The sequence below is a fragment of the Pleurodeles waltl genome, chromosome 6, assembly GCF_031143425.1.
Source record: "Pleurodeles waltl isolate 20211129_DDA chromosome 6, aPleWal1.hap1.20221129, whole genome shotgun sequence".
NCBI classification, from domain to species: Eukaryota; Metazoa; Chordata; class Amphibia; order Caudata; family Salamandridae; genus Pleurodeles; species Pleurodeles waltl.
The window spans coordinates 31,856,012-31,876,681 of NC_090445.1; the positions used below are offsets into that span (position 1 = coordinate 31,856,012).

General features: G+C 48.6%; 1 protein-coding gene across 1 annotated transcript in view; it reads left to right on the forward strand.

Annotated features, from left to right (window-relative positions):
* The window catches only part of GFI1B (growth factor independent 1B transcriptional repressor), a 63,584-nt gene that overhangs the window by 34,708 nt on the left and 8,206 nt on the right, over positions 1-20,670 (forward strand). The window contains exon 5 of the mRNA XM_069237131.1: positions 15,072-15,209. Within this exon, the coding sequence (XP_069093232.1) occupies positions 15,072-15,209 (138 nt within the window). The remainder of the gene's footprint in view (positions 1-15,071; positions 15,210-20,670) is intronic.

Sequence of the window (20,670 nt, forward strand, 5' to 3'; positions counted from 1 at the left end):
TGCTCATCCAATCCTTGGCATCTCTGCAGAGAGCACAGAGCAATGGTCAGGGGTTCCAATTGTAATTGCATTACCTGCGACAGGGTGTGAAGGGGGTGCACAGCTATCAAAAAATCAACAGGCCAAAGTTAAAGAAAAGTAATTGTGTACAGTTTTGTGGGTTCGCACGCGTGTGTGTGTGTGTGTGAGACTTGAGGAGATGAAGGAAGTGCGTGTAAGGCAGAGCGAAAAGAGGGTGCTGAAGAGAAAAGAAATGTGGTGTGAGATACGCAGACTGAGTAACATATGAGAATGAGAGAGGGCATGTAAAGGCCAGAGTTGCTGACTTTAGAGCTGGAAAACTAGGTTCAAATCCCCGCGTGGGTTCAACATCCTGTGATTCTGAGCAAATCACCTAACCTCCCTATGCCTACCAGAAATGAATGTGTCCTTGTGAAATGTAACTGGTGCTCATATAAAGCGCTGTAATAGAGTCATATGAAGATGAGAACAGATGTGACTGAGCCACACTGAAGACATTGCCTTTTCCACTGACAATAGTAGTGTTTATTCACAACCTCGATAAAAAGTTTGAATTCGAATATATACATGAAACACACATGCCTCCAGTCTTCATGATCGCTCTCTGTATGTGGCCCCGCCAGTTTTATCTCTGGGCCTCTGTGTGTCCCCTTAAAAAATCACATCTGCAGACACCACTGAGGTATGCTTTGGTGAACTCCCCCATTTCAGTAAGCTTCAGGTTTATACAATCAAATCAGTCGATCAGGCATTGCTTATATAGCTCAGCTACTCACCCGTAAGGGTCTCAAGGCGCTGGTGGAGGGGGGGACTCACATGGACCACATTTAGGGGCAGCCTGGGGTAGCAGCTGCTACCCCATTGCCCTTGCTACCCAAGGTCAAAGCTTGGCGTTAAAAGGGGGCACCCCATTGTTTACAAAGGGCCCCTATATACTCTTCAGGAGTAGCTTCAAAATATTGGCGCTACTTCCGCAGAGTACATCAATAGTGTAAAATAAATGACGCTATTGCCCCCTACCCTGCGCCATGGTACGCCATATTTTAAATACCATGGTGGAGGTTCGGTGTGTGCAGCGCCACTTTTCTTAAATATGCCCCTAAATATTCAATTGTTCAAAATTTCTTATCCTGGACTTTTCAACCTGAATTATCTTAACCCTAAAAATAATGCTTGCATTTATGCATGCGTTATGGTGCAGGGATTGACATCGAAAAAAAGTGTTTGCTAATAGAGGTGGGAGAAAGTTAAATCTCTCTTCCAAAGTTTTTGTAAAGTTTACAGAGTTATACCAACTTTGCAAAACTGTGCTTAAAGAAGAATTTTTAGCAAATATATTCTGGAAAAATAAGTTGGGAAAATAAGCTTGCTGATTTTAAGGTGCTCATTAGGCGTCTATCAGAGGGTCACAAAACAGGAGGGTCGCATTTTAGTAACGCATGGACTGAGGAGATCAGGCGTTGTGCCACGAGTGGGTAAGAGGCTACGAGGCACTATTCAAGACCACCGAACTCACAGGGCACGTGCCAGAGTCCATGGGGCAGCCAAGGGACAGACCCCCCTTAGCCTGTTGCATGTGCGTTTCGTGGTGAGAGTCAGTCAGTCAGTCAAAAAATCTTTATTCGGCAGTTGCCATAAAAGTGCATATACACGCAAAATATATATCACCATAAAATATAATCCTTATTACTTGATTACGTGGCGAGAATCATAAGCAGGTGATCTGCTTTCATCACGTGTACCTTAAATACACGGAGCACGAATATGTAAGTGTTTGTGCAAGTTTGTTCGGTTAAGTTTCGGGCTGCTGCAGTGTATTCTAAGTGTATGCTAGCGTTCACGTGTTTGCATATCACTGTCCTATGCCCTTGCAGAGCTGTTTTCATGTTTTCTGTAATGTGCCTCGAAGCATGCTGCTCCTAGCTCTATGTGCTCTATAGAAATCATTCAAACATGTAATTAAAGTGCTTCTAGGAAAGTGCAACGTGAGTTAAAAGCTCTTCTAGTCAGGGCCACTGGAATTATGCGATTGTGCGGTCATGGATATTCTTAGCATAATTGTAGATTTGCCGCATTTGCTACTCAATCCATCGCCTGCCACATAATTTGCAGATTTTAACAAAAAAAGGTTTTTGATTTTAGCTCAAACGGTTCAAAAGTTACTAAAAGCGCAGTGAGGTGTTGCCCCACAGTGGAAGGCGCTTTGCAAAGGTTGACTGGTCACCTTTCTGTAGCTGGTTGGTATATTCAGGTATTAAACTGGTACTGAGGTGCAACCTAATCGGCCGCTTCTTGCCGCATAATTTACTTAACTCTGTCGCTTAATGTGGTCCATCCCTGACGCATAATTCCAGTGGCTCTGATTATAGTAAGTGGAAAACGAAATGATCCTTATTATGAGGTGCCCGGTGAGATCAAGGTAATTTTTGCAGCAGGTTAAATCCGATACCATTTGGATCGGAATTTACCAGGCGCAACACGTACCTTTATTTCCGAGTTTCCCCACTGGAAAGGGAGAATGAGGCGCTCAGTTCACGCCTTTCATACCAAATTTCAAACGTCTCAGAGTTCAGAGGGCGTTTTTCCACCGCTAAATTTTTACATTCTTGTCCAGCTGAAAATCAGAGGCGTAACGAAACTTGAGCCCCCCGCCCCCGCAAAGTACCTGGAGCCACCCCCCCCTGAACCCAGTCGGGAGCCTGCTGCCCGGGCATAGTGTTCTGTGCCGAGGGGGCCTACTGGAGCTCGCGCCCCCCTTTCCCCGCAGCGCTGCGGGGGGCTTTGTTACGCCACAATTTGCATGGGGAAAACGCGGGAAGTGCAGTAATGAACACAAAATGTATGATTCTGATCTCTGTGCAGACAGGTGTCTGTGCAGGGCTCGGAATTTACCGGGACACCCGCGATGCTAATTACTTATGCTAAAGTCATGTCACTGCTCGCTCCGAGCACAGCCAAAGACGGATATATATAACATCACAAAAAAAACAACAACAAAAACGCCATCCACTTCAGGTGAATACTGGACCTTAGCAAATGTCCTGCACTCACTCTCACCATCAGTCCCTCCGGCTGCCGCTAGTGGCATTACCTCCCAGAACGGGGCATGGTGCAAAAACTGGGAAACAGGGATATAGGACCAGCGAGCTGGTGAGAAACTTTCAACAGGCGACAGAAGAAAATACTTCAACATAAAAAGATTTTCCACAATCCCTTGGGGCTGAAGGTCTTTTTAAGGTCAAGGACAGGACGCTGCAACAGTCTCTGAAGTTTCCTTCTTCATCATCCGGAGAAAGGGCCCCCTATCACTCCCCACGGTAACACCCCGCATCTAATGTACTTAGAAAAGATGTCCTGTCCCTCAGGGATCTCAGCCAGGGATGAGAACACAAGGGCACAAAACCTCGTGGCAATCCTGCTGCTTATTGACTACAGATGATGGACCATGCAAAGGGGTTGGGGGGGGGGGGGGGGGTGATGAAAACGGCACCAACAGCATCCTGAACCCAGGGCCTGCTCTAGGGTGGTGCGACCGGTGCCACCGCACCGGGCACTGACTTCAGGCGGGGGCACCGTGTTTGCAATTCAATTATGCTTCTAAAAGCACCTGCAGCCAGTTTTCTTACCTCAAACAATTTTAGCCAAAAACACAACTGGTCAGCAGGTAGGGACAAATTCAACCATTATTTTAAGAAACCAGTACTCACTCCTGATTTCATGGGTCAATTCCTTTCCCTTATTTATTTAAATCATTTTAAAAGGTCAGCAGTAGCTCGTCGTTGAGCAATCCATAACATAGCTATATACAAAACACAGATATACACATAACATCACAAACATTTATGACAGAAAAACAAATCACAATATTGGCTGTGTGCCAAAAGAGGGTTATGCCCAACATCATTCCTTTACATTGTGGTCACTGTTACAAGATTATAGTTGTAACCCACTAAAATGCGATGATAGAGGGATTTAGCTGCACCCAGCAGTCAAATACCTACATATTTTTTCGAAGGTATTATGTAGTGCATATAAAATTCCGTGCTTGAGTTAACTAACTTCAAAGCCCTCAATCTCGCTAGAGATGTGTCAACGCGTTTCGGCCTCTTCAGTCAGGGCCTCATCAGGGCTGTCAGGGGGCAATGGCGCCTCTACAAAAATTTACAGAAAGACTAAAATCATACCAGTCCAAATGGTATCAACATAACAAATATACAAACGAAATGTGCGTCAGTGTCAGTGTCACCCAAACCCATCTGTATCCCATCAATGAAACTTCTTGTCAGAACATTTTAAATAATCCTTACTTACACCACCGTGTGGCTAAGGTGAAAGCCAAAACTCAAGTTGTAAAAGTGCACTAACTCAACCACAACTGACGTGTTCTATGTTGTTACTGAGCATGCATCTTAATAGTGTGCCCACCAAAGGTAAAGAGCTGTTAGTCATACCTTTATTCTGTTAGGCTTAGTAATACCTGCAGGTTGCCGCATCTACTCTCAAGTTTGTATCTAGCCAGCCAAAAAGAACATCAGCACATTAATATGTTTGAGTAAAAAACCTTCGTGTAAAAATGTGTCTGTGCCTTCTATTAGCACCATAAAAAGTATAAAACGAAGTCAAAAACAAAGAGGATGCCATTACGCATGGGTGGCCATCTTAGGGGAACCCAATTCCCCGTATGCACGCCGACTTTACAAAGTAGGCGCGAGCTAGTGTAGGCGCCCACGGAACCCTGGTCACATCGCGCGTGTCTGACGAACCACTTTTGCTTCTAGAAAGACGCGAGCAGCAGAGAGGTAACTGCTTGTCGTCGGAAATTTCGAAAAACTCCGAACTGCCTATATGCGGCATGTCAAGACAAGTAAGTCGGTTATTTGGACTTCAGGTAAATAATCTTGATTTGGCAATTCTGTGCTAATGATTAATGGCATCCTCTTTGTTTTTGACTTCGTTTTATACTTTTGATAGCGGCATCGGTCCAGCTAGTAAAAGGATTCTCCCCAGTCTTTGACAGTGAATCATCATATACGCTTGAAATGATAAAGTAAGGCTTGAGCACACTTTTTATGGTGCTAATAGAAGGCACAGACACATTTTTACACGAAGGTTTTTTACTCAAACATATTAATGTGCTGATGTTCTTTTTGGCTGGCTAGATACAAACTTGAGAGTAGATGCGGCAACCTGCAGGTATTACTAAGCCTAACAGAATAAAGGTATGACTAACAGCTCTTTACCTTTGGTGGGCACACTATTAAGATGCATGCTTAGTAACAACATAGAACACGTCAGTTGTGGTTGACTTAGTGCACTTTTACAACTTGAGTTTTGGCTTTCACCTTAGCCACACGGTGGTGTAAGTAAGGATTATTTAAAATGTTCTGACAAGAAGTTTCATTGATGGGATACAGATGGGTTTGGGTGACACTGACACTGACGCACATTTCGTTTGTATATTTGTTATGTTGATACCATTTGGACTGGTATGATTTTAGTCTTTCTGTTAATTTTTGTAGAGGCGCCATTGCCCCCTGACAGCCCTGATGAGGCCCTGACTGAAGAGGCCGAAACGCGTTGACACATCTCTAGCGAGATTGAGGGCTTTGAAGTTAGTTAACTCAAGCACGGAATTTTATATGCACTACATAATACCTTCGAAAAAATATTTAGGTATTTGACAGCTGGGTGAAGCTAAATCCCTCTATCATCGCATTTTAGTGGGTTACAACTATAATCTTGTAACAGTGACCACAATGTAAAGGAATGATGTTGGGCATAACCCTCTTTTGGCATACAGCCAATATTGTGATTTGTTTTTCTGTCATAAATGTTTGTGATGTTATGTATATATCTGTGTTTTGTATATAGCTATGTTATGGATTGCTCAACAACGAGCTACTGCTGACCTTTTAAACTGATTTAAATAAATAAGGGAAAGGAATTGACCCATGAAATCAGGAGTGAGTACTGGTTTCTTAAAATAATGGTTGAATTTGTCCCTACCTGCTGGCCAGTTGTGTTTTTGGCTACTATAGTACCCAGGTTAGGTTAGGGTTACAGGGTTCCCTCTTTTGGATTATAACAATTTTCAGGCAACAATAAAAATGTTGAGGTAACTCCTGTGATTAATGTTCTTTCTGGAGAACGATATGAGTTTTGTCCATTGGAAGTTTTGACTCGTCTAAGGTAGCGCAGGGGGTTAACGTACCTGCTGGAGAGAACGTGTACCAAGCAGATCACAGAGTGCATATAATGTAAACAGGTCAGTGGGTTCTGCTTTTGTTAGAGAAATCCTTTTGTTACTTGCAGTTTATAAGTGTCATGAAAGAGCTGCATACATACATACTGCAAGGTATAGAGTTTTATGATTATTTTGTCCCGTCTTCATTATCCTAATGTTGCAAAAAGGGTTCATTTGGGTATAAATCAATTCTTATTATTAAAGAGAACCTACAACCCTAGTGTTACGTTTTAAATTCTGAGTTTGTGCTTCTCTAGACCAAGCACTGTGAAACTACACTGCCTACCAGTATGAATGACATGTGACTCCCACACCTTGGGGTCGTCTGTCTTATGTAACATTTCCTATACACTGATTTACACATGTATGAACGATTGTCTCTGTGTAATGTGCGTGTGATGTCAAGTGCTCTGACACCTTACACTGGTATGAGTGGCGCAAGGTGGTGGCCGTTGTGAACAAAAGTGGTGGAGCAACACAGAGGGAAGAGAGGGGCAGGGCGGGGGGAGAAAAATACAACAAAAAAAATGTAAAAACCACTTGTCTGCCGGCCGCCGCATCGGTGCTCTTTTGCACCTCTTCTCTCGACTCCCGGTAGTCCATGCAAAGCTCAGAGTTCCTAACCCAATGCAGACTCTGCTCTGATGCTGGTAATACTATTTACCAGCATGAGAGCAGCACTGAGATTGGCCTGAGCGGGCTGTTTTGATGTTCAGTTAGGTCCTGGGAGCCTGTGCTTGATCTCCACCCGGCTGTGCAACACAGCTTGGGTGGAGAGATCTAAGTGCGCATGTCGGTTTGGCCGTCCTAAGACTGCTGACCAGAGCGACATGCGCACTTGCAGCAGTGCCCACCACTCCTCCCCCTGCTGCAGCTGCTGTCCATCAGGATGGCCCAGCCCCACCCTACCCTTGACTTAACTAGCAAGGAAAAATAAAAGGATAATACCCCCTGTTATTACCATTTTATTTTTCTTGCTTTCACTGCTGAGAGAGCAGTGGAGTGACACCCCTTTGCCTTAGTGGAGGAGCCACCGCTGGTGGCGCTATGAAGTGTGAGGGGCACTATTAAAGGGTAGTAGTGTGGGAATCCGTGGCGGAGGTGGTCATTGGGGGGGTGCCAACAAACGTTGTCGCACCGGACGCCACCAGCGCTGGAGATGGCCCTGCCTGAGCCAGGGTGAAGAAAGCGCTATATGTAAGATCTTCAGAAAAGTAGATTCTAAATAAGGAATCCAGATGCAGAATAAAAGAGCAAAATTCAGAGACAAAAAAGGATTCAAACTTGATGACGAAGATGACAAAAAATAAGTGAACAAATGCGGTGGGACACATCTATCTCATGACAAAAACCTACTCTTATATGGTCCAGGTGCATGACATCATAGGTACAGAGATTGGCGCCATCTTGGATTGTGCAGTTCAGATGACAAACCCTGGGAAGACGGCCATCTTGGAAAGGCAAAGATTTAAGGCTAACCACACCTTGTTTGACATCCTTCTTCCTTTCCATGCTCCCACACTGTGTCCACTGTCTGCCTAGGTCAGTGCTCCTCACAGTGCACAGAACAACCACCCAACCAGCCCGAGAGATGTTGACACGGAGCAGGATGGAAGCAGATGCTACTCTGTTCTGTGAGTGAGGACAAGAGAGGCGCTGTCTCCTGCATGAAAGCAAAGCACATGGAACACACCGCTGGCTCTGGTGAGTCTCTTGTGCAGATGTAACACTCAGCCGGAAGCAAAGCCTTACCACTACACATGACAAAGAAATCCAAGTATAACCTGGAACTCTAAGATAGCACCTGTGAGAAGCTGATATCTTGGGGCAGACCTGTGACAATGACTGTCAATGATAACCCGCCTAGTAGCATATTTACAAGCCCCTGGCGCCACATGAGCGTCACATTATGTAACACTCAGGTGGCGCTGCGCACTGCGCCATATTTACAAGGCAGTTTTTGTGACTTAACGCCGCCTTGTAAATATGGGCCTCTGACGCAGTTTTCTGCAGCAGAGGGGCATGCAATGGGTGTTGCTGTAGGCGTACCCACGCAGCACCCATTGTTTTTGACGCTGCTCCAGATTTACAAGGAATCGTAGATCTGTGGAAGTTCCAAAAACGAATGCCACCCCAGACGTGGAATACTTTTATTTCTCCTCGTTTTTTCTTTTTCTGTGTGCTGCATTATGCAGCACACACAGAAAGAGCAAAACGCTATGAATGATTGTTTATGGGTAGGAAGGTGTCCCTTCCTGCATATAAACAATCATTAAATAATGACGATTTGCTTCCTTTGTGTGCTGCATTCAACTGCACACATAGAAGCGCGAAATCGCCATTATTGTTTATTAAGGGACACCTTCCTGCACATAAACAATCATTCCCTTCAACGTAAACACCCTTGCACTATTGTACAGCTATATTTAGTGCCAGCACTAGGGGAAACACAGGAGTGCACCATATGTTTGTAAACATGGCTCATCTCTGTGTTTCTGAAGTGGTGCAACGCTGTTCCACGTTCTAGTAAATATGACTCCTAATCTCATATATAAAGGGAGATGGGATGCAGAAGTTCGAGTAATTCTGCCACCATGGTTGCTCTTGGGGGAATGGGATCTGGGAGAGAAAGAGAGAAACACTGGCGTACCTGATGCTCTGGTGAAAGGGCAGCTCACGACCTCAGAGAGTTGCAGGAACCCTCCCCAGACTTGGGAGCACTGCTAATCACACAGGTGCAGCACATCATCCAGGAGTGGGCAGGAACAGCGCAAAGGGAACACATCCTCAGAACAAAAAAGTCCTAATGAAAGGAGGGTAACAGGGAGAGAGCATAGAAAACATCAAGTTCGTTGGGAAAACGCAACAATAAATGAAAGGCTGCAGACATCCCGAAAAGCAATGACACGAGGCAACATCTTCTGTATGCTGTCACTTCATAATCTAACCCGGAAGCACCTGCCTGGCTCTTCCTAGTCACCTGCTTCTGACCCGGAAGTCCTTGCTACTGCTCTCCTACACGCTGCAGTCCCGCCTGCCGCCTCCTCCATTCCCCTCTGCTATTCTTGCATATTTTATCCTCCGCTGACTAAAACAGTCTGTGCCAACTTTCTTAAGCCTTATCTCCTCAGATCCTTTCTATGGAAATTATCTGAACATTCAACATGACCTGAAATTGTAATCATCACTTAGAGCGCTAAGTAGAAAATGCATGTAAACCTTTGAGCATAGCTTGTTCCTCTAAGCAGGACCTGGAACTGTAGGTATCACCTAACACCCTAAGCATGACCTGCTAGCCTTAGCATAACCTGGAACTGTAGGTATCACATCAGACTTTAAGCGTGACCTGGAACTGTTGGTACGTTCTAAAACTTTAAGCATTACCTGCATACCTATGCATGACCTGAAACTGTAGGTATCTTCTAAAACGTTAAGTATGACCTGCTACTCTAAGTCTGACCTAGAACTGTAGGTATCACTTAACACTCTAAGAAAGACCTGCTAGTGTAAGCATGACTTGGAACTGCAGATATCTTCTAACACTCTTAGCATGACCTGGTAGTCTTAGCACAATCTGTAACTGTAGGTATCACCTAACACTCTAGGCATGACCTGCTAGTGTAAGCAGACCTCGAACTGAAGGTATCTTCTAACACTCTAAGCATGACCTGGAACTCTAGGTGTCTTCAACTCTAATACTTTAAGTATGACCTGGAACTGTAGGTATCTTCTAACACTCCAAACATGCCCTGGAACTATAGGTATCTTCTAACACTCCAAGCATGGCCTGCTAGTCTCAGCATGACCTGGAACTGTAGATATATTCTAACACCTTAAGCATGACTTGGAAACTCTAGGTGTCTTCGAACACTTTAAGTATGACCTGGAACTGTAGATATCTTCTAACACTCAAAGCATTGCCTGGAACTGTAGGTATCTTCTAACACTTTAAGCATGGCCTGCTATTCACACCATGCTCTGGAACTGTAGGTATCTTATAACACTTCAAGCATGACCTGGAACTCTAGGTGTCTTTAATTCCAATACTTTAAGTATGACCTGGAACTGTAGGTATCTTCTAACACTCTAAGCATGCCCTGGAACTATAGGTATCTTCTAACACTTTAAGCATGGCCTGCTAGTCTCAGCATGACCTGGAACTGTAGGTATCTTCTAACACTCCAAGCATGGCCTGCTAGTCTCAGCATGACCTGGAACTGTAGATATCTTCTAACACCTTAAGCATGACTTGGAACTCTAGGTGTCTTCGAACACTTTAAGTATGACCTGGAACTGTAGATATCTCCTAACACTCAAGCATGGCCTGGAACTGTAGGTATCTTCTAACACTCCAAGCATGGCCTGCTATTCACACCATGCTCTGGAACTGTAGGTATCTTATAACACTTCAAGCATGACCTGGAACTCTAGGTGTCTTCAATTCTAATACTTTAAGTATGACCTGGAACTGTAGGTATCGTCTAACACTGTAAGCATGGCCTGCTATTCACACCATGCTCTGGAACTGAAGGTATCTTATAACACTTCAAGCATGACCTGGAACTCTAGGTGTCTTCAATTCTAATACTTTAAGTATGACCTGGAACTGTAGGTATCTTCTAAAACTCGAAGCATGGCCTGGAACTGTAGGTATCTTCTAACACTCCAAGTATGACCTTGAACATTAGGTATCTTTTAACAAACTAAGCTTGACCTGGAACCGTAGGTATCTCTAACATGGTAAGCATGGCCTACTAGTCTCACCATGACTTGGAACTGTAGGTATCTTCTAACACCCTAAACATGACCTGGAACTATAAGTATCTTCTAACACTCTAAGCATGGCCTGCTAGTCTGAGCATAACCTGGAACTGTAGGTATCTTCTAACACTCTCAGCATGGCCTGCTAGTCTCAGCATGACCTGGAACTGTAGGTATCTTCTAACACTTTAAGCATGACCTGGTACTCAGGGTGTCTTCTAACTCTTTAAGTATGACCTGGAATTGTAGGTATCTTCTAACACTTTAAGCATGACTTGGAACTCTAGGTGTCTTCTGTTCTAACACTTTAAGTATTACCTGGAACTGTAGATATCTTCTAACACTCGAAGAATGGCCTGGAACTGTAGGTTTCTATTAACACTCTAAGAATGACCTGGACCTGTAGGTGTCTTCCAACATTCTAAGCATGGCCTGCTAGTCTAAGCATGACCTGGAACTCTAGGTATGTTCTAACACTCTACGCATAGCCTGCTAGTCTCAGATTGACCTGGAATTGTAGGTGTCACCTAAAACCCTAAGCATGACTTGCTAATCTGAGCATGACCTGGAACTCTAGGTGTCTTGTACCACTTTGAGAATGACCTGTAACTGTAGATATCGTCTAACACTCTGAGCATGACCTGGAACTGTAGGTATCTTCTAACAGTCTAAGCACGGTCTGCTAGTCTCAGCATGACTTGGAACTGTAGGTATCGTCTAACACTCGAAGCATGGCCTGCTAGTCTCAGTATGACCTGGAACTGTAGATATCTTCTAAAACTTGAAGCATGACCTGGAACTCTAGGTGTCTTCTAACACTTTACGTATGACCTGGAACTGTAGGTATCTTCTAACACTTGAAGCATTGCCTGGACCTGTAGGTATCTTCTAACACTCTAAGCATGGTCTACTAGTCTCAGCATGCTCTGAAACTGTAGGTATCCTCTAACACTTTAAGCATGACCTGGAACTCTAGGTGTCTTCTATTCTAACACTTTAAGTATGACCTGGAACTGTAGATATCTTCTAACACTCTAAGCATGCCCTGGAACTGTAGGTATCTTCTAACACTCTAGGTATGACCTGGAACATTAGGTATCTTCTAACAAACTAAGCATGACCTGGAAATGTAGGTATCTCTAACACTCTGAGCATAGTCCTGTAGTCTCAGCATGACTTGGAACTGTAGGTACCTTCTAACACTCTAAGCATGACTTGGAACTGTAGGTATCTTCTAACACTCTCAGCATGGCCTGCTAGTCTCAGCATGACCTGGAACTGCAGGTATCTTCTAACACTTTAAGCATGACCTGGAACTATAGGTCTCTCCTAACACTTTAGGTATGACCTGGAACTGTAGGTATTTTCTAACACTTTAAGCATGACCTGGAACTCTAGGTGTCTTCTATTCTAACACAGTATGACCTGGAACTGTAGGTATCTTCTAACACTCGAAGCATGGCCTGGAACTGTAGGTATCTTCTAGCACTCTAAGTATGACCTGGAACATTAGGTATCTTCTAACAAACTAAGCATGACCTAGAACGCTAGGTATCTCTAACACTCTAAGAATGGCCTGGAACTGTAGGTATCTTCTAACTCTTTAAGCATGATCTGGAACTGTAGGTAACTTCTAACACTCGAAGCATGACCTGGACCTGTAGGTATCTTCTAGCACTCTAAGTATGACCTGGAACATTAGGTATCTTCTAACAAACTAAGCATGACTTAGAACGCTAGGTAGCTCTAACACTCTAAGAATGGCCTGGAACTGTAGGTATCTTCTAACTCTTTAAGCATGATCTGGAACTGTAGGTATCTTCTAACACTCTAAGCATGGCCTGGAACTGTAGGTAACTTCTAACACTCTAAGCATGGCTTGCTAGTCTAAACATGACCTGAAACTGTAGGTATGTTCTAACACTCTAAGCATGGCCTGCTTGTCTCAGCGCGACCTGGAATTGTAGGTGTCACCTAAAACCCTAAGCAAGACCTGCTAATCTTAGCATGACCTGGAACTGTAGATATCGTCTAACACTCTAAGCATGACCTGGAACTGTAGGTATCTTTTAACACTCTCAGCATGACCTGGAACTGTAGGTATCTTCCAACACTCTAAGCATGGCCTGCTAGTCTCAGGATGACCTGGAAATGTAGGTATCTTCTAACACTCGAAGCATGGCCTGATAGTCTCAACATGACCTGGAACTGTAGATATCTTCCAAACCTTTAAGCATGACCTGGAACTCTAGGTGTCTTCTAACCCTTTAAGTTTGACCTGGAAGTGTAGGTATCTTCTAACACTCTAAGCGTGCAGTGGAACTGTAGGTATCTTCTAACACTCCAAGCGTGCACTGGAACTGTAGGTATCTTCTACAACTCAAAGCATGGCCTGGAACTGTAGGTATGTTCTAACACTTTAAGGGTGACCTGCTAGTCTGAGCATTCCCTTCAACCCTGGTATATTTTGTGCTCTGAGACAGCTTTGTCTTCTAAGGACCAACACTCCAAGCATCCTGTTAACCCCTACACTCAGTATTACCTCTAAGGATGACTCCAAGCTCCGAGCTCAAGAATAGCCTTAAGTGGAACAGTAAGTCGATGCTTCACCTAAGAACTATTTTTGTAGCAGTTCTCGGTGGACGAACCTTTCCCTGATAAAACTTATCCGCATATTGTGAACCTCCTCAATCTCGTTGACAAATACAACTCTCTTTTGAGAGCGCTCTCACACGGAGCTCTCTTTTGAGAGCGCCTTCACACATAGCTCCTGAGAGCGCCTTCAGACAGAGCTCTCTTTCGAGAGCTCCTTCACACAGAGCTCTTTTTTGAGAGTGCCCTCCCAGGGAGCTCTCTTTTGCGAGCGCCCTCACATGGAGCTCTCTTTTGAGCACCTTCACACAGAGCTTTCTTTTGAGAGCGTCCTCCCACGGAGCTCTCTTTTGAGAGTGCCTTCACACAGAGCTCTCTTTTGAGAGTGCCTTCACACAGAGCTCTCTTTTGATAGTGCCTTCACACAGAGCTCTCTTTTGAGAGTGCCTTCACACAGAGCTTTCTTTTGATAGTGCCTTCACACAGAGCTCTCTTTTGAGAGTGCCTTCACACAGAGCTCTCTTTTGAGAATGCCTTCACACAGAGCTTTCTTTTGATAGTGCCTTCACACAGAGCTCTCTTTTGAGAGTGCCTTCACACAGAGCTTTCTTTTGATAGTGCCTTCACACAGAGCTCTCTTTTGAGAGTGCCTTCACACAGAGCTTTCTTTTGATAGTGCCTTCACACAGAGCTCTCTTTTGATAGTGCCTTCACACAGAGCTCTCTTTTGAGAGTGCCTTCACACAGAGCTTTCTTTTGATAGTGCCTTCACACAGAGCTCTCTTTTGAGAGTGCCTTCACACAGAGCTCTCTTTTGATAGTGCCTTCACACAGAGCTCTTGTTTTCCTTTCAGGGCTCATTATGGAGCCTAAAGAACACTCCTTTCACACTTCAGATATATCCACGTTGCTGATATGTCCATATGGAAGTGAATATTTAGGACTGTTTCCCCATATTAAAAGCTTCTTCCAGAGTTTCCTGCGCCTTTCTCAGCAGTGCAGTCGATTTTACGTGACAAGTGTCCCTCCTTATTTACTTAATTACACTGCAGATTAGTTCTGGTAGAAAATAGCAGAGCCTAGGACACATGTGCCGTACTCAGGTACTGGAAATGGATGGATGGAAGGAGGAAAAGAGGTAGGGAGGGATGGTCTGATGGATCGACAAATGGATGAATGGAAGGGTGGATGGATGAAGGCAAGGAGGGAGGATAAGCGGTAGGGATGGCTGGACTGATGGAGTGAGGGACGGGTGGATGGCTGGATGGAGCCATGAGTGGACGGATGGGTGGATGGATGGAGACAAGGAGTATAGCAGACAAGGAAGGGAGGGGGAAGAATGGATCGGTTGCTGAAATCGCACTTTCTGTACCAGACACTCTCTTCTGTCCCGCAGAGTTCTCCGTACAGAGGATACATGCTGATTGATTGGCTCTCATTTCCTTTTTCCCAGGTGTTCTCCACGCCCCACGGGCTCGAAGTCCACGTGCGCAGATCCCACAGCGGTACCCGTCCCTTTGCGTGCGACGTCTGCGGCAAAACCTTTGGTCACTCGGTGAGCCGGGAGCAGCACATGAACGTCCACTCTCAGGTACGTCTCTTGCGAGTGCGCACGGGCACCTTCTGCTTGCATTACGCCACCTGCCGGCACACCTCCTTGGCTGTCTGCAGGGCCGGCCTTTGGCATGGAGGAGCTGGGCCCGGGCACAGGGCGCCAGTGTCCTCAGGGGCACGTGGAGCTGGGTGCATTAAGGTTATGACCAGGGCCGGCCTTTGGCATGGATGAGGTGGGCACAGGCCCAGGGCGCCAGTGTCCTCAGGGGCGCGCGGAGCTGGGTGCATTAAGGTTATGACCAGGGCCGGCCTTTGGCATGGATGAGGTGGGCACAGGCCCAGGGCACCGGTGTCCTCAGGGGCACGTGGAGCTGGGTGCATTAAGGTTATGACCAGGGCCGGCCTTTAGCATGGATGAGGTGGGCACAGGCCCAGGGCGCCAGTGTTCTGAGGGGCGCGTGGAGCTGTGTGCATTAAGGTAATGACCAGGGACGGCCTTTAGCATGGGCGAGGTGGGCACATGCCCAGGGCGCCAGTGTCCCAAGGGGCGCGCGGAGCTGTGTGCATTAAAGTTATGACCAGGGCCGGCCTTTAGCATGGGCGAGGTGGGCCCAGGCACAGGGCGCCAGTGTTCCAAGTGGCGCGTGGAGCTGTGTGCATTAAGGTAATGACCAGGGACGGCCTTTAGCATGGATGAGGTGGGCACAGGCCCAGGGCGCCAGTGTTCTGAGGGGCGCGTGGAGCTGTGTGCATTAAGGTTATGACCAGGGACGGCCTTTAGCATGGATGGGCTGGGCCCAGGCACAGGGCGCCCGTGTTCTGAGGGGCACGTGGAGCTGGGTGCATTAAGGTAATGACCAGGGCCGGCCTTTAGCATGGATGAGGTGGGCACAGGCCCAGGGCGCCAGTGTTCTGAGGGGCGCATGGAGCTGTGTGCGTTAAGGTTATGACCAGGGCCGGCCTTTAGCATGGATGAGGTGGGCACAGGCCCAGGGCGCCAGTGTTCTGAGGGGCGCATGGAGCTGTGTGCGTTAAGGTTATGACCAGGGCCGGCCTTTAGCATGGATGAGGTGGGCACAGGCCCAGGGCGCCAGTATCCCGAGGAGCTCACGAAGCTGTGTGCATTAAGGTTATGACCAGGGCCGGCCCTTAGCATGGATGAGCTGGGCCCAGGCACAGGGCGCCCGTGTTCTGAGGGGCACGTGGAGCTGGGTGCATTAAGATTATGACCAGGGCCGGCCCTTAGCATGGATGGGCTGGGCCCAGGCCCGGGGCGCAAGTGTTCTGAGGGGCACGTGGAGCTGGGTGCATTAAGGTTATGACCAGGGACGGCCTTTAGCATGGATGAGATGGGCCCAGGCCCAGGGCGCCCGTGTTCTGAGGGGCGCGTGGAGCTGTGTGCATTAAGGTAATGACTAGGGACGGCCTTTAGCATGGATGGGCTGGCCCAGGCCCGGGGCGCAAGTGTTCTGAGGGGCGCGTGGAGCTGTGTGCATTAAAGTTATGACCAGGGACGGCCTTTAGCATGGGCGAGGTGGGCCCAGGCACAGGGCACCAGTGTTCCAAGGGGCGCGCGGAGCTGTGTGCATTAAGGTTATGACCAGGGCCGGCCTTTAGCATGGATGAGGTGGGCACAGGCCCAGGGCGCCAGTATCCCGAGGAGCTCACGAAGCTGTGTGCATTAAGGTTATGACCAGGGCCGGCCCTTAGCATGGATGAGCTGGGCCCAGGCACAGGGCGCCCGTGTTCTGAGGGGCACGTGGAGCTGGGTGCATTAAGATTATGACCAGGGCCGGCCCTTAGCATGGATGGGCTGGGCCCAGGCCCGGGGCGCAAGTGTTCTGAGGGGCACGTGGAGCTGGGTGCATTAAGGTTATGACCAGGGACGGCCTTTAGCATGGATGAGATGGGCCCAGGCCCAGGGCGCCCGTGTTCTGAGGGGCGCGTGGAGCTGTGTGCATTAAGGTTATGACCAGGGACGGCCTTTAGCATGGATGGGCTGGGCCCAGGCACAGGGCGCCCGTGTTCTGAGGGGCACGTGGAGCTGGGTGCATTAAGGTAATGACCAGGGCCGGCCTTTAGCATGGATGGGCTGGCCCAGGCCCGGGGCGCAAGTGTTCTGAGGGGCGCGTGGAGCTGTGTGCATTAAGGTAATGACCAGGGCCGGCCTTTAGCATGGATGGGCTGGCCCAGGCCCGGGGCGCAAGTGTTCTGAGGGGCGCGTGGAGCTGTGTGCATTAAGGTTATGACCAGGGACGGCCTTTAGCATGGATGAGGTGGGCACAGGCCCAGGGCGCCAGTGTTCTGAGGGGCGCATGGAGCTGTGTGCGTTAAGGTTATGACCAGGGCCGGCCTTTAGCATGGATGAGGTGGGCACAGGCCCAGGGCGCCAGTATCCCGAGGAGCTCACGAAGCTGTGTGCATTAAGGTTATGACCAGGGCCGGCCCTTAGCATGGATGAGCTGGGCCCAGGCACAGGGCGCCCGTGTTCTGAGGGGCACGTGGAGCTGGGTGCATTAAGATTATGACCAGGGCCGGCCCTTAGCATGGATGGGCTGGGCCCAGGCCCGGGGCGCAAGTGTTCTGAGGGGCACGTGGAGCTGGGTGCATTAAGGTTATGACCAGGGACGGCCTTTAGCATGGATGAGATGGGCCCAGGCCCAGGGCGCCCGTGTTCTGAGGGGCGCGTGGAGCTGTGTGCATTAAGGTAATGACTAGGGACGGCCTTTAGCATGGATGGGCTGGCCCAGGCCCGGGGCGCAAGTGTTCTGAGGGGCGCGTGGAGCTGTGTGCATTAAAGTTATGACCAGGGACGGCCTTTAGCATGGGCGAGGTGGGCCCAGGCACAGGGCACCAGTGTTCCAAGGGGCGCGCGGAGCTGTGTGCATTAAGGTTATGACCAGGGCCGGCCTTTAGCATGGAGGAGCTGGGCCCAGGCACAGGGCGCCCGTGTTCTGAGGGGCACGTGGAGCTGGGTGCATTAAGATTATGACCAGGGCCGGCCCTTAGCATGGAGGAGCTGGGCCCAGGCACAGGGCGCCCGTGTTCTGAGGGGCACGTGGAGCTGGGTGCATTAAAGTTATGACCAGGGACGGCCTTTAGCATGGATGAGGTGGGCACAGGCCCGGGGCGCAAGTGTTCTGAGGGGCGCGTGGAGCTGTGTGCATTAAGGTAATGACTAGGGACGGCCTTTAGCATGGATGGGCTGGCCCAGGCCCGGGGCGCAAGTGTTCTGAGGGGCGCGTGGAGCTGTGTGCATTAAAGTTATGACCAGGGACGGCCTTTAGCATGGGCGAGGTGGGCCCAGGCACAGGGCACCAGTGTTCCAAGGGGCGCGCGGAGCTGGGTGCATTAAAGTTATGACCAGGGCCGGCCTTTAGCATGGATGAGCTGGCCCAGGCCCGGGGCGCAAGTGTTCTGAGGGGCGCGTGGAGCTGGGTGCATTAAAGTTATGACCAGGGCCGGCCTTTAGCATGGATGAGGTGGGCCCGGGCACAGGGCGCCAGTGTCCTCAGGGGCACGTGGAGCTGGGTGCATTAAAGTTATGACCAGGGCCGGCCTTTAGCATGGATGAGGTGGGCACAGGCCCGGGGCGCAAGTGTTCTGAGGGGCGCGTGGAGCTGTGTGCATTAAGGTTATGACCAGGGACGGCCTTTAGCATGGATGGGCTGGCCCAGGCCCGGGGCGCAAGTGTTCTGAGGGGCGCGTGGAGCTGTGTGCATTAAAGTTATGACCAGGGACGGCCTTTAGCATGGGCAAGGTGGGCCCAGGCACAGGGCACCAGTGTTCCAAGGGGCGCGCGGAGCTGTGTGCATTAAGGTTACGCCAACAGCAGCGCCTTCTCATCTTCTCCATCCTCATCCTTGTCCCTGCCTCTTTGTTTCTGTCTGATTTTCCAGTTTAAAGTGTTTTTAGTCCTTCATTAATATATCGCCGGTGATGTTTTAACCCCCTGTACCTGCTTCCTTGCCCTCCCTTCACCCTCTGACCCCTGCTGACACACCAACAAAACCATCATCACATGAGGAAGCTCAGCTATCGTGGTTTATGGTATCTGGGGGGGGGATCCGGGGATGTTTGAGTTCAGGGGCCAATCCCTTCTCATCCAGGTACGGACCAGTGAACACAAAAGGGACCCCCTGTTGCCTCATTTCATTCACTACCATCAGCGAGGGCGCCACATTTCTTAGTCCACGCCCCAGGGGCCATGTTAGCAAAGGCCGGCTCTGGGTGCAGTTGCGGCTGGCGACGGGGCAAAGTGGTGGGCTGGGGAGGGTGCGGACAAAACAAAAGCAAAAAAAAATAAAAAACTTACCTTGACCCCGCAGCACCGCTTTCTTCTGCTCTCGGGTTCACTGCAGGCAGGCACAGGCTCCCAGCCTGCCCTGTGGCCAATCCTAATGCTGTTCTCATGCTGTTGGCAGCATGAGAGCAGTGTCAGGATTGGCCTGAACGTCCTGGCTTTGTGCTCCCAGGCAGACTGGGAGCCTGTGCCTGCTGCCCCAACCTGGCAATGCAGTGCCGGGTTGGAGAGAGCTCAGTGCACATGTGTGTTTGGCCGTCCTGAGACGGGAGGCAAAACACACATGCGCACACCACGCCCCTCCATGGCTGTCATCCACCCATTGGCCCACCCCTTTTAAATAAAAGGAAAGTAAACATTGTCTATTATCGTTTTATTTTTAAAGTTTTGTAGCTGGTGCTGCTGGGGAGGGAAAACGCTCCTCCTCCATAGCAGAGGAGCCGCGCTGTCTGGCTGTCTCACAAGCTCCACCACGCCATGCACTCTATTGTCATCCTCTTCTACGAAGCATTGCATCCTTTCTCGCCTAAGTCTGAACTACTTGAAGAAATTAGCTTAGTGAGCGGATAAGTATTTTTAGCACAGGTTATCATATAATTGGAAACTTTTTTGGAGTAGGATGTTATATTATAGGGGGTCAGATTAGCACTCTGACGGAGAAGCTTTGTGGCGCTGTAGGATGAGCATCAAGTAATATATTTGTGCGTTGTGTATTTAGCGTGACGTGTGCTTGCATGGCTAGTGCGCACAGTCATGTAATCATGGTTATTCTGCCCCAGTCCCTTTGGGGGTGGGGGAGATGTGGGGCCTACTCAGAGGCCCACCCCTTTTTGGCTGAATCATGTACTCAGTCCCTCTTCCAAACACAAAGATAACCTAAAACCTGTTGCATTGCTGGACAGCCCTGTCTATAGATCTGTCTAGGGAGGGGCAGGCCTCCACCGTGGGGGTCTCGTTCATGCCTCCCTTTATGTCATAGACCCCAGAACCACACCCTGACACCTCCCCTCATATCATGTGGTTTCTGTTTAGAGTCCGCCCAGAACCACAAGGGTCCCAGAGCGCATAGCATCAATACAAGATGGATGGATCTTGCCGCCTGTTGCTTTGGACCTGCTCCCTGCGCAGCAAGGGTAACCTGGGCCCTAATGCTAACAAGAAAAACAAGCATTTGCAATGCAACGGGTCTCGCGTT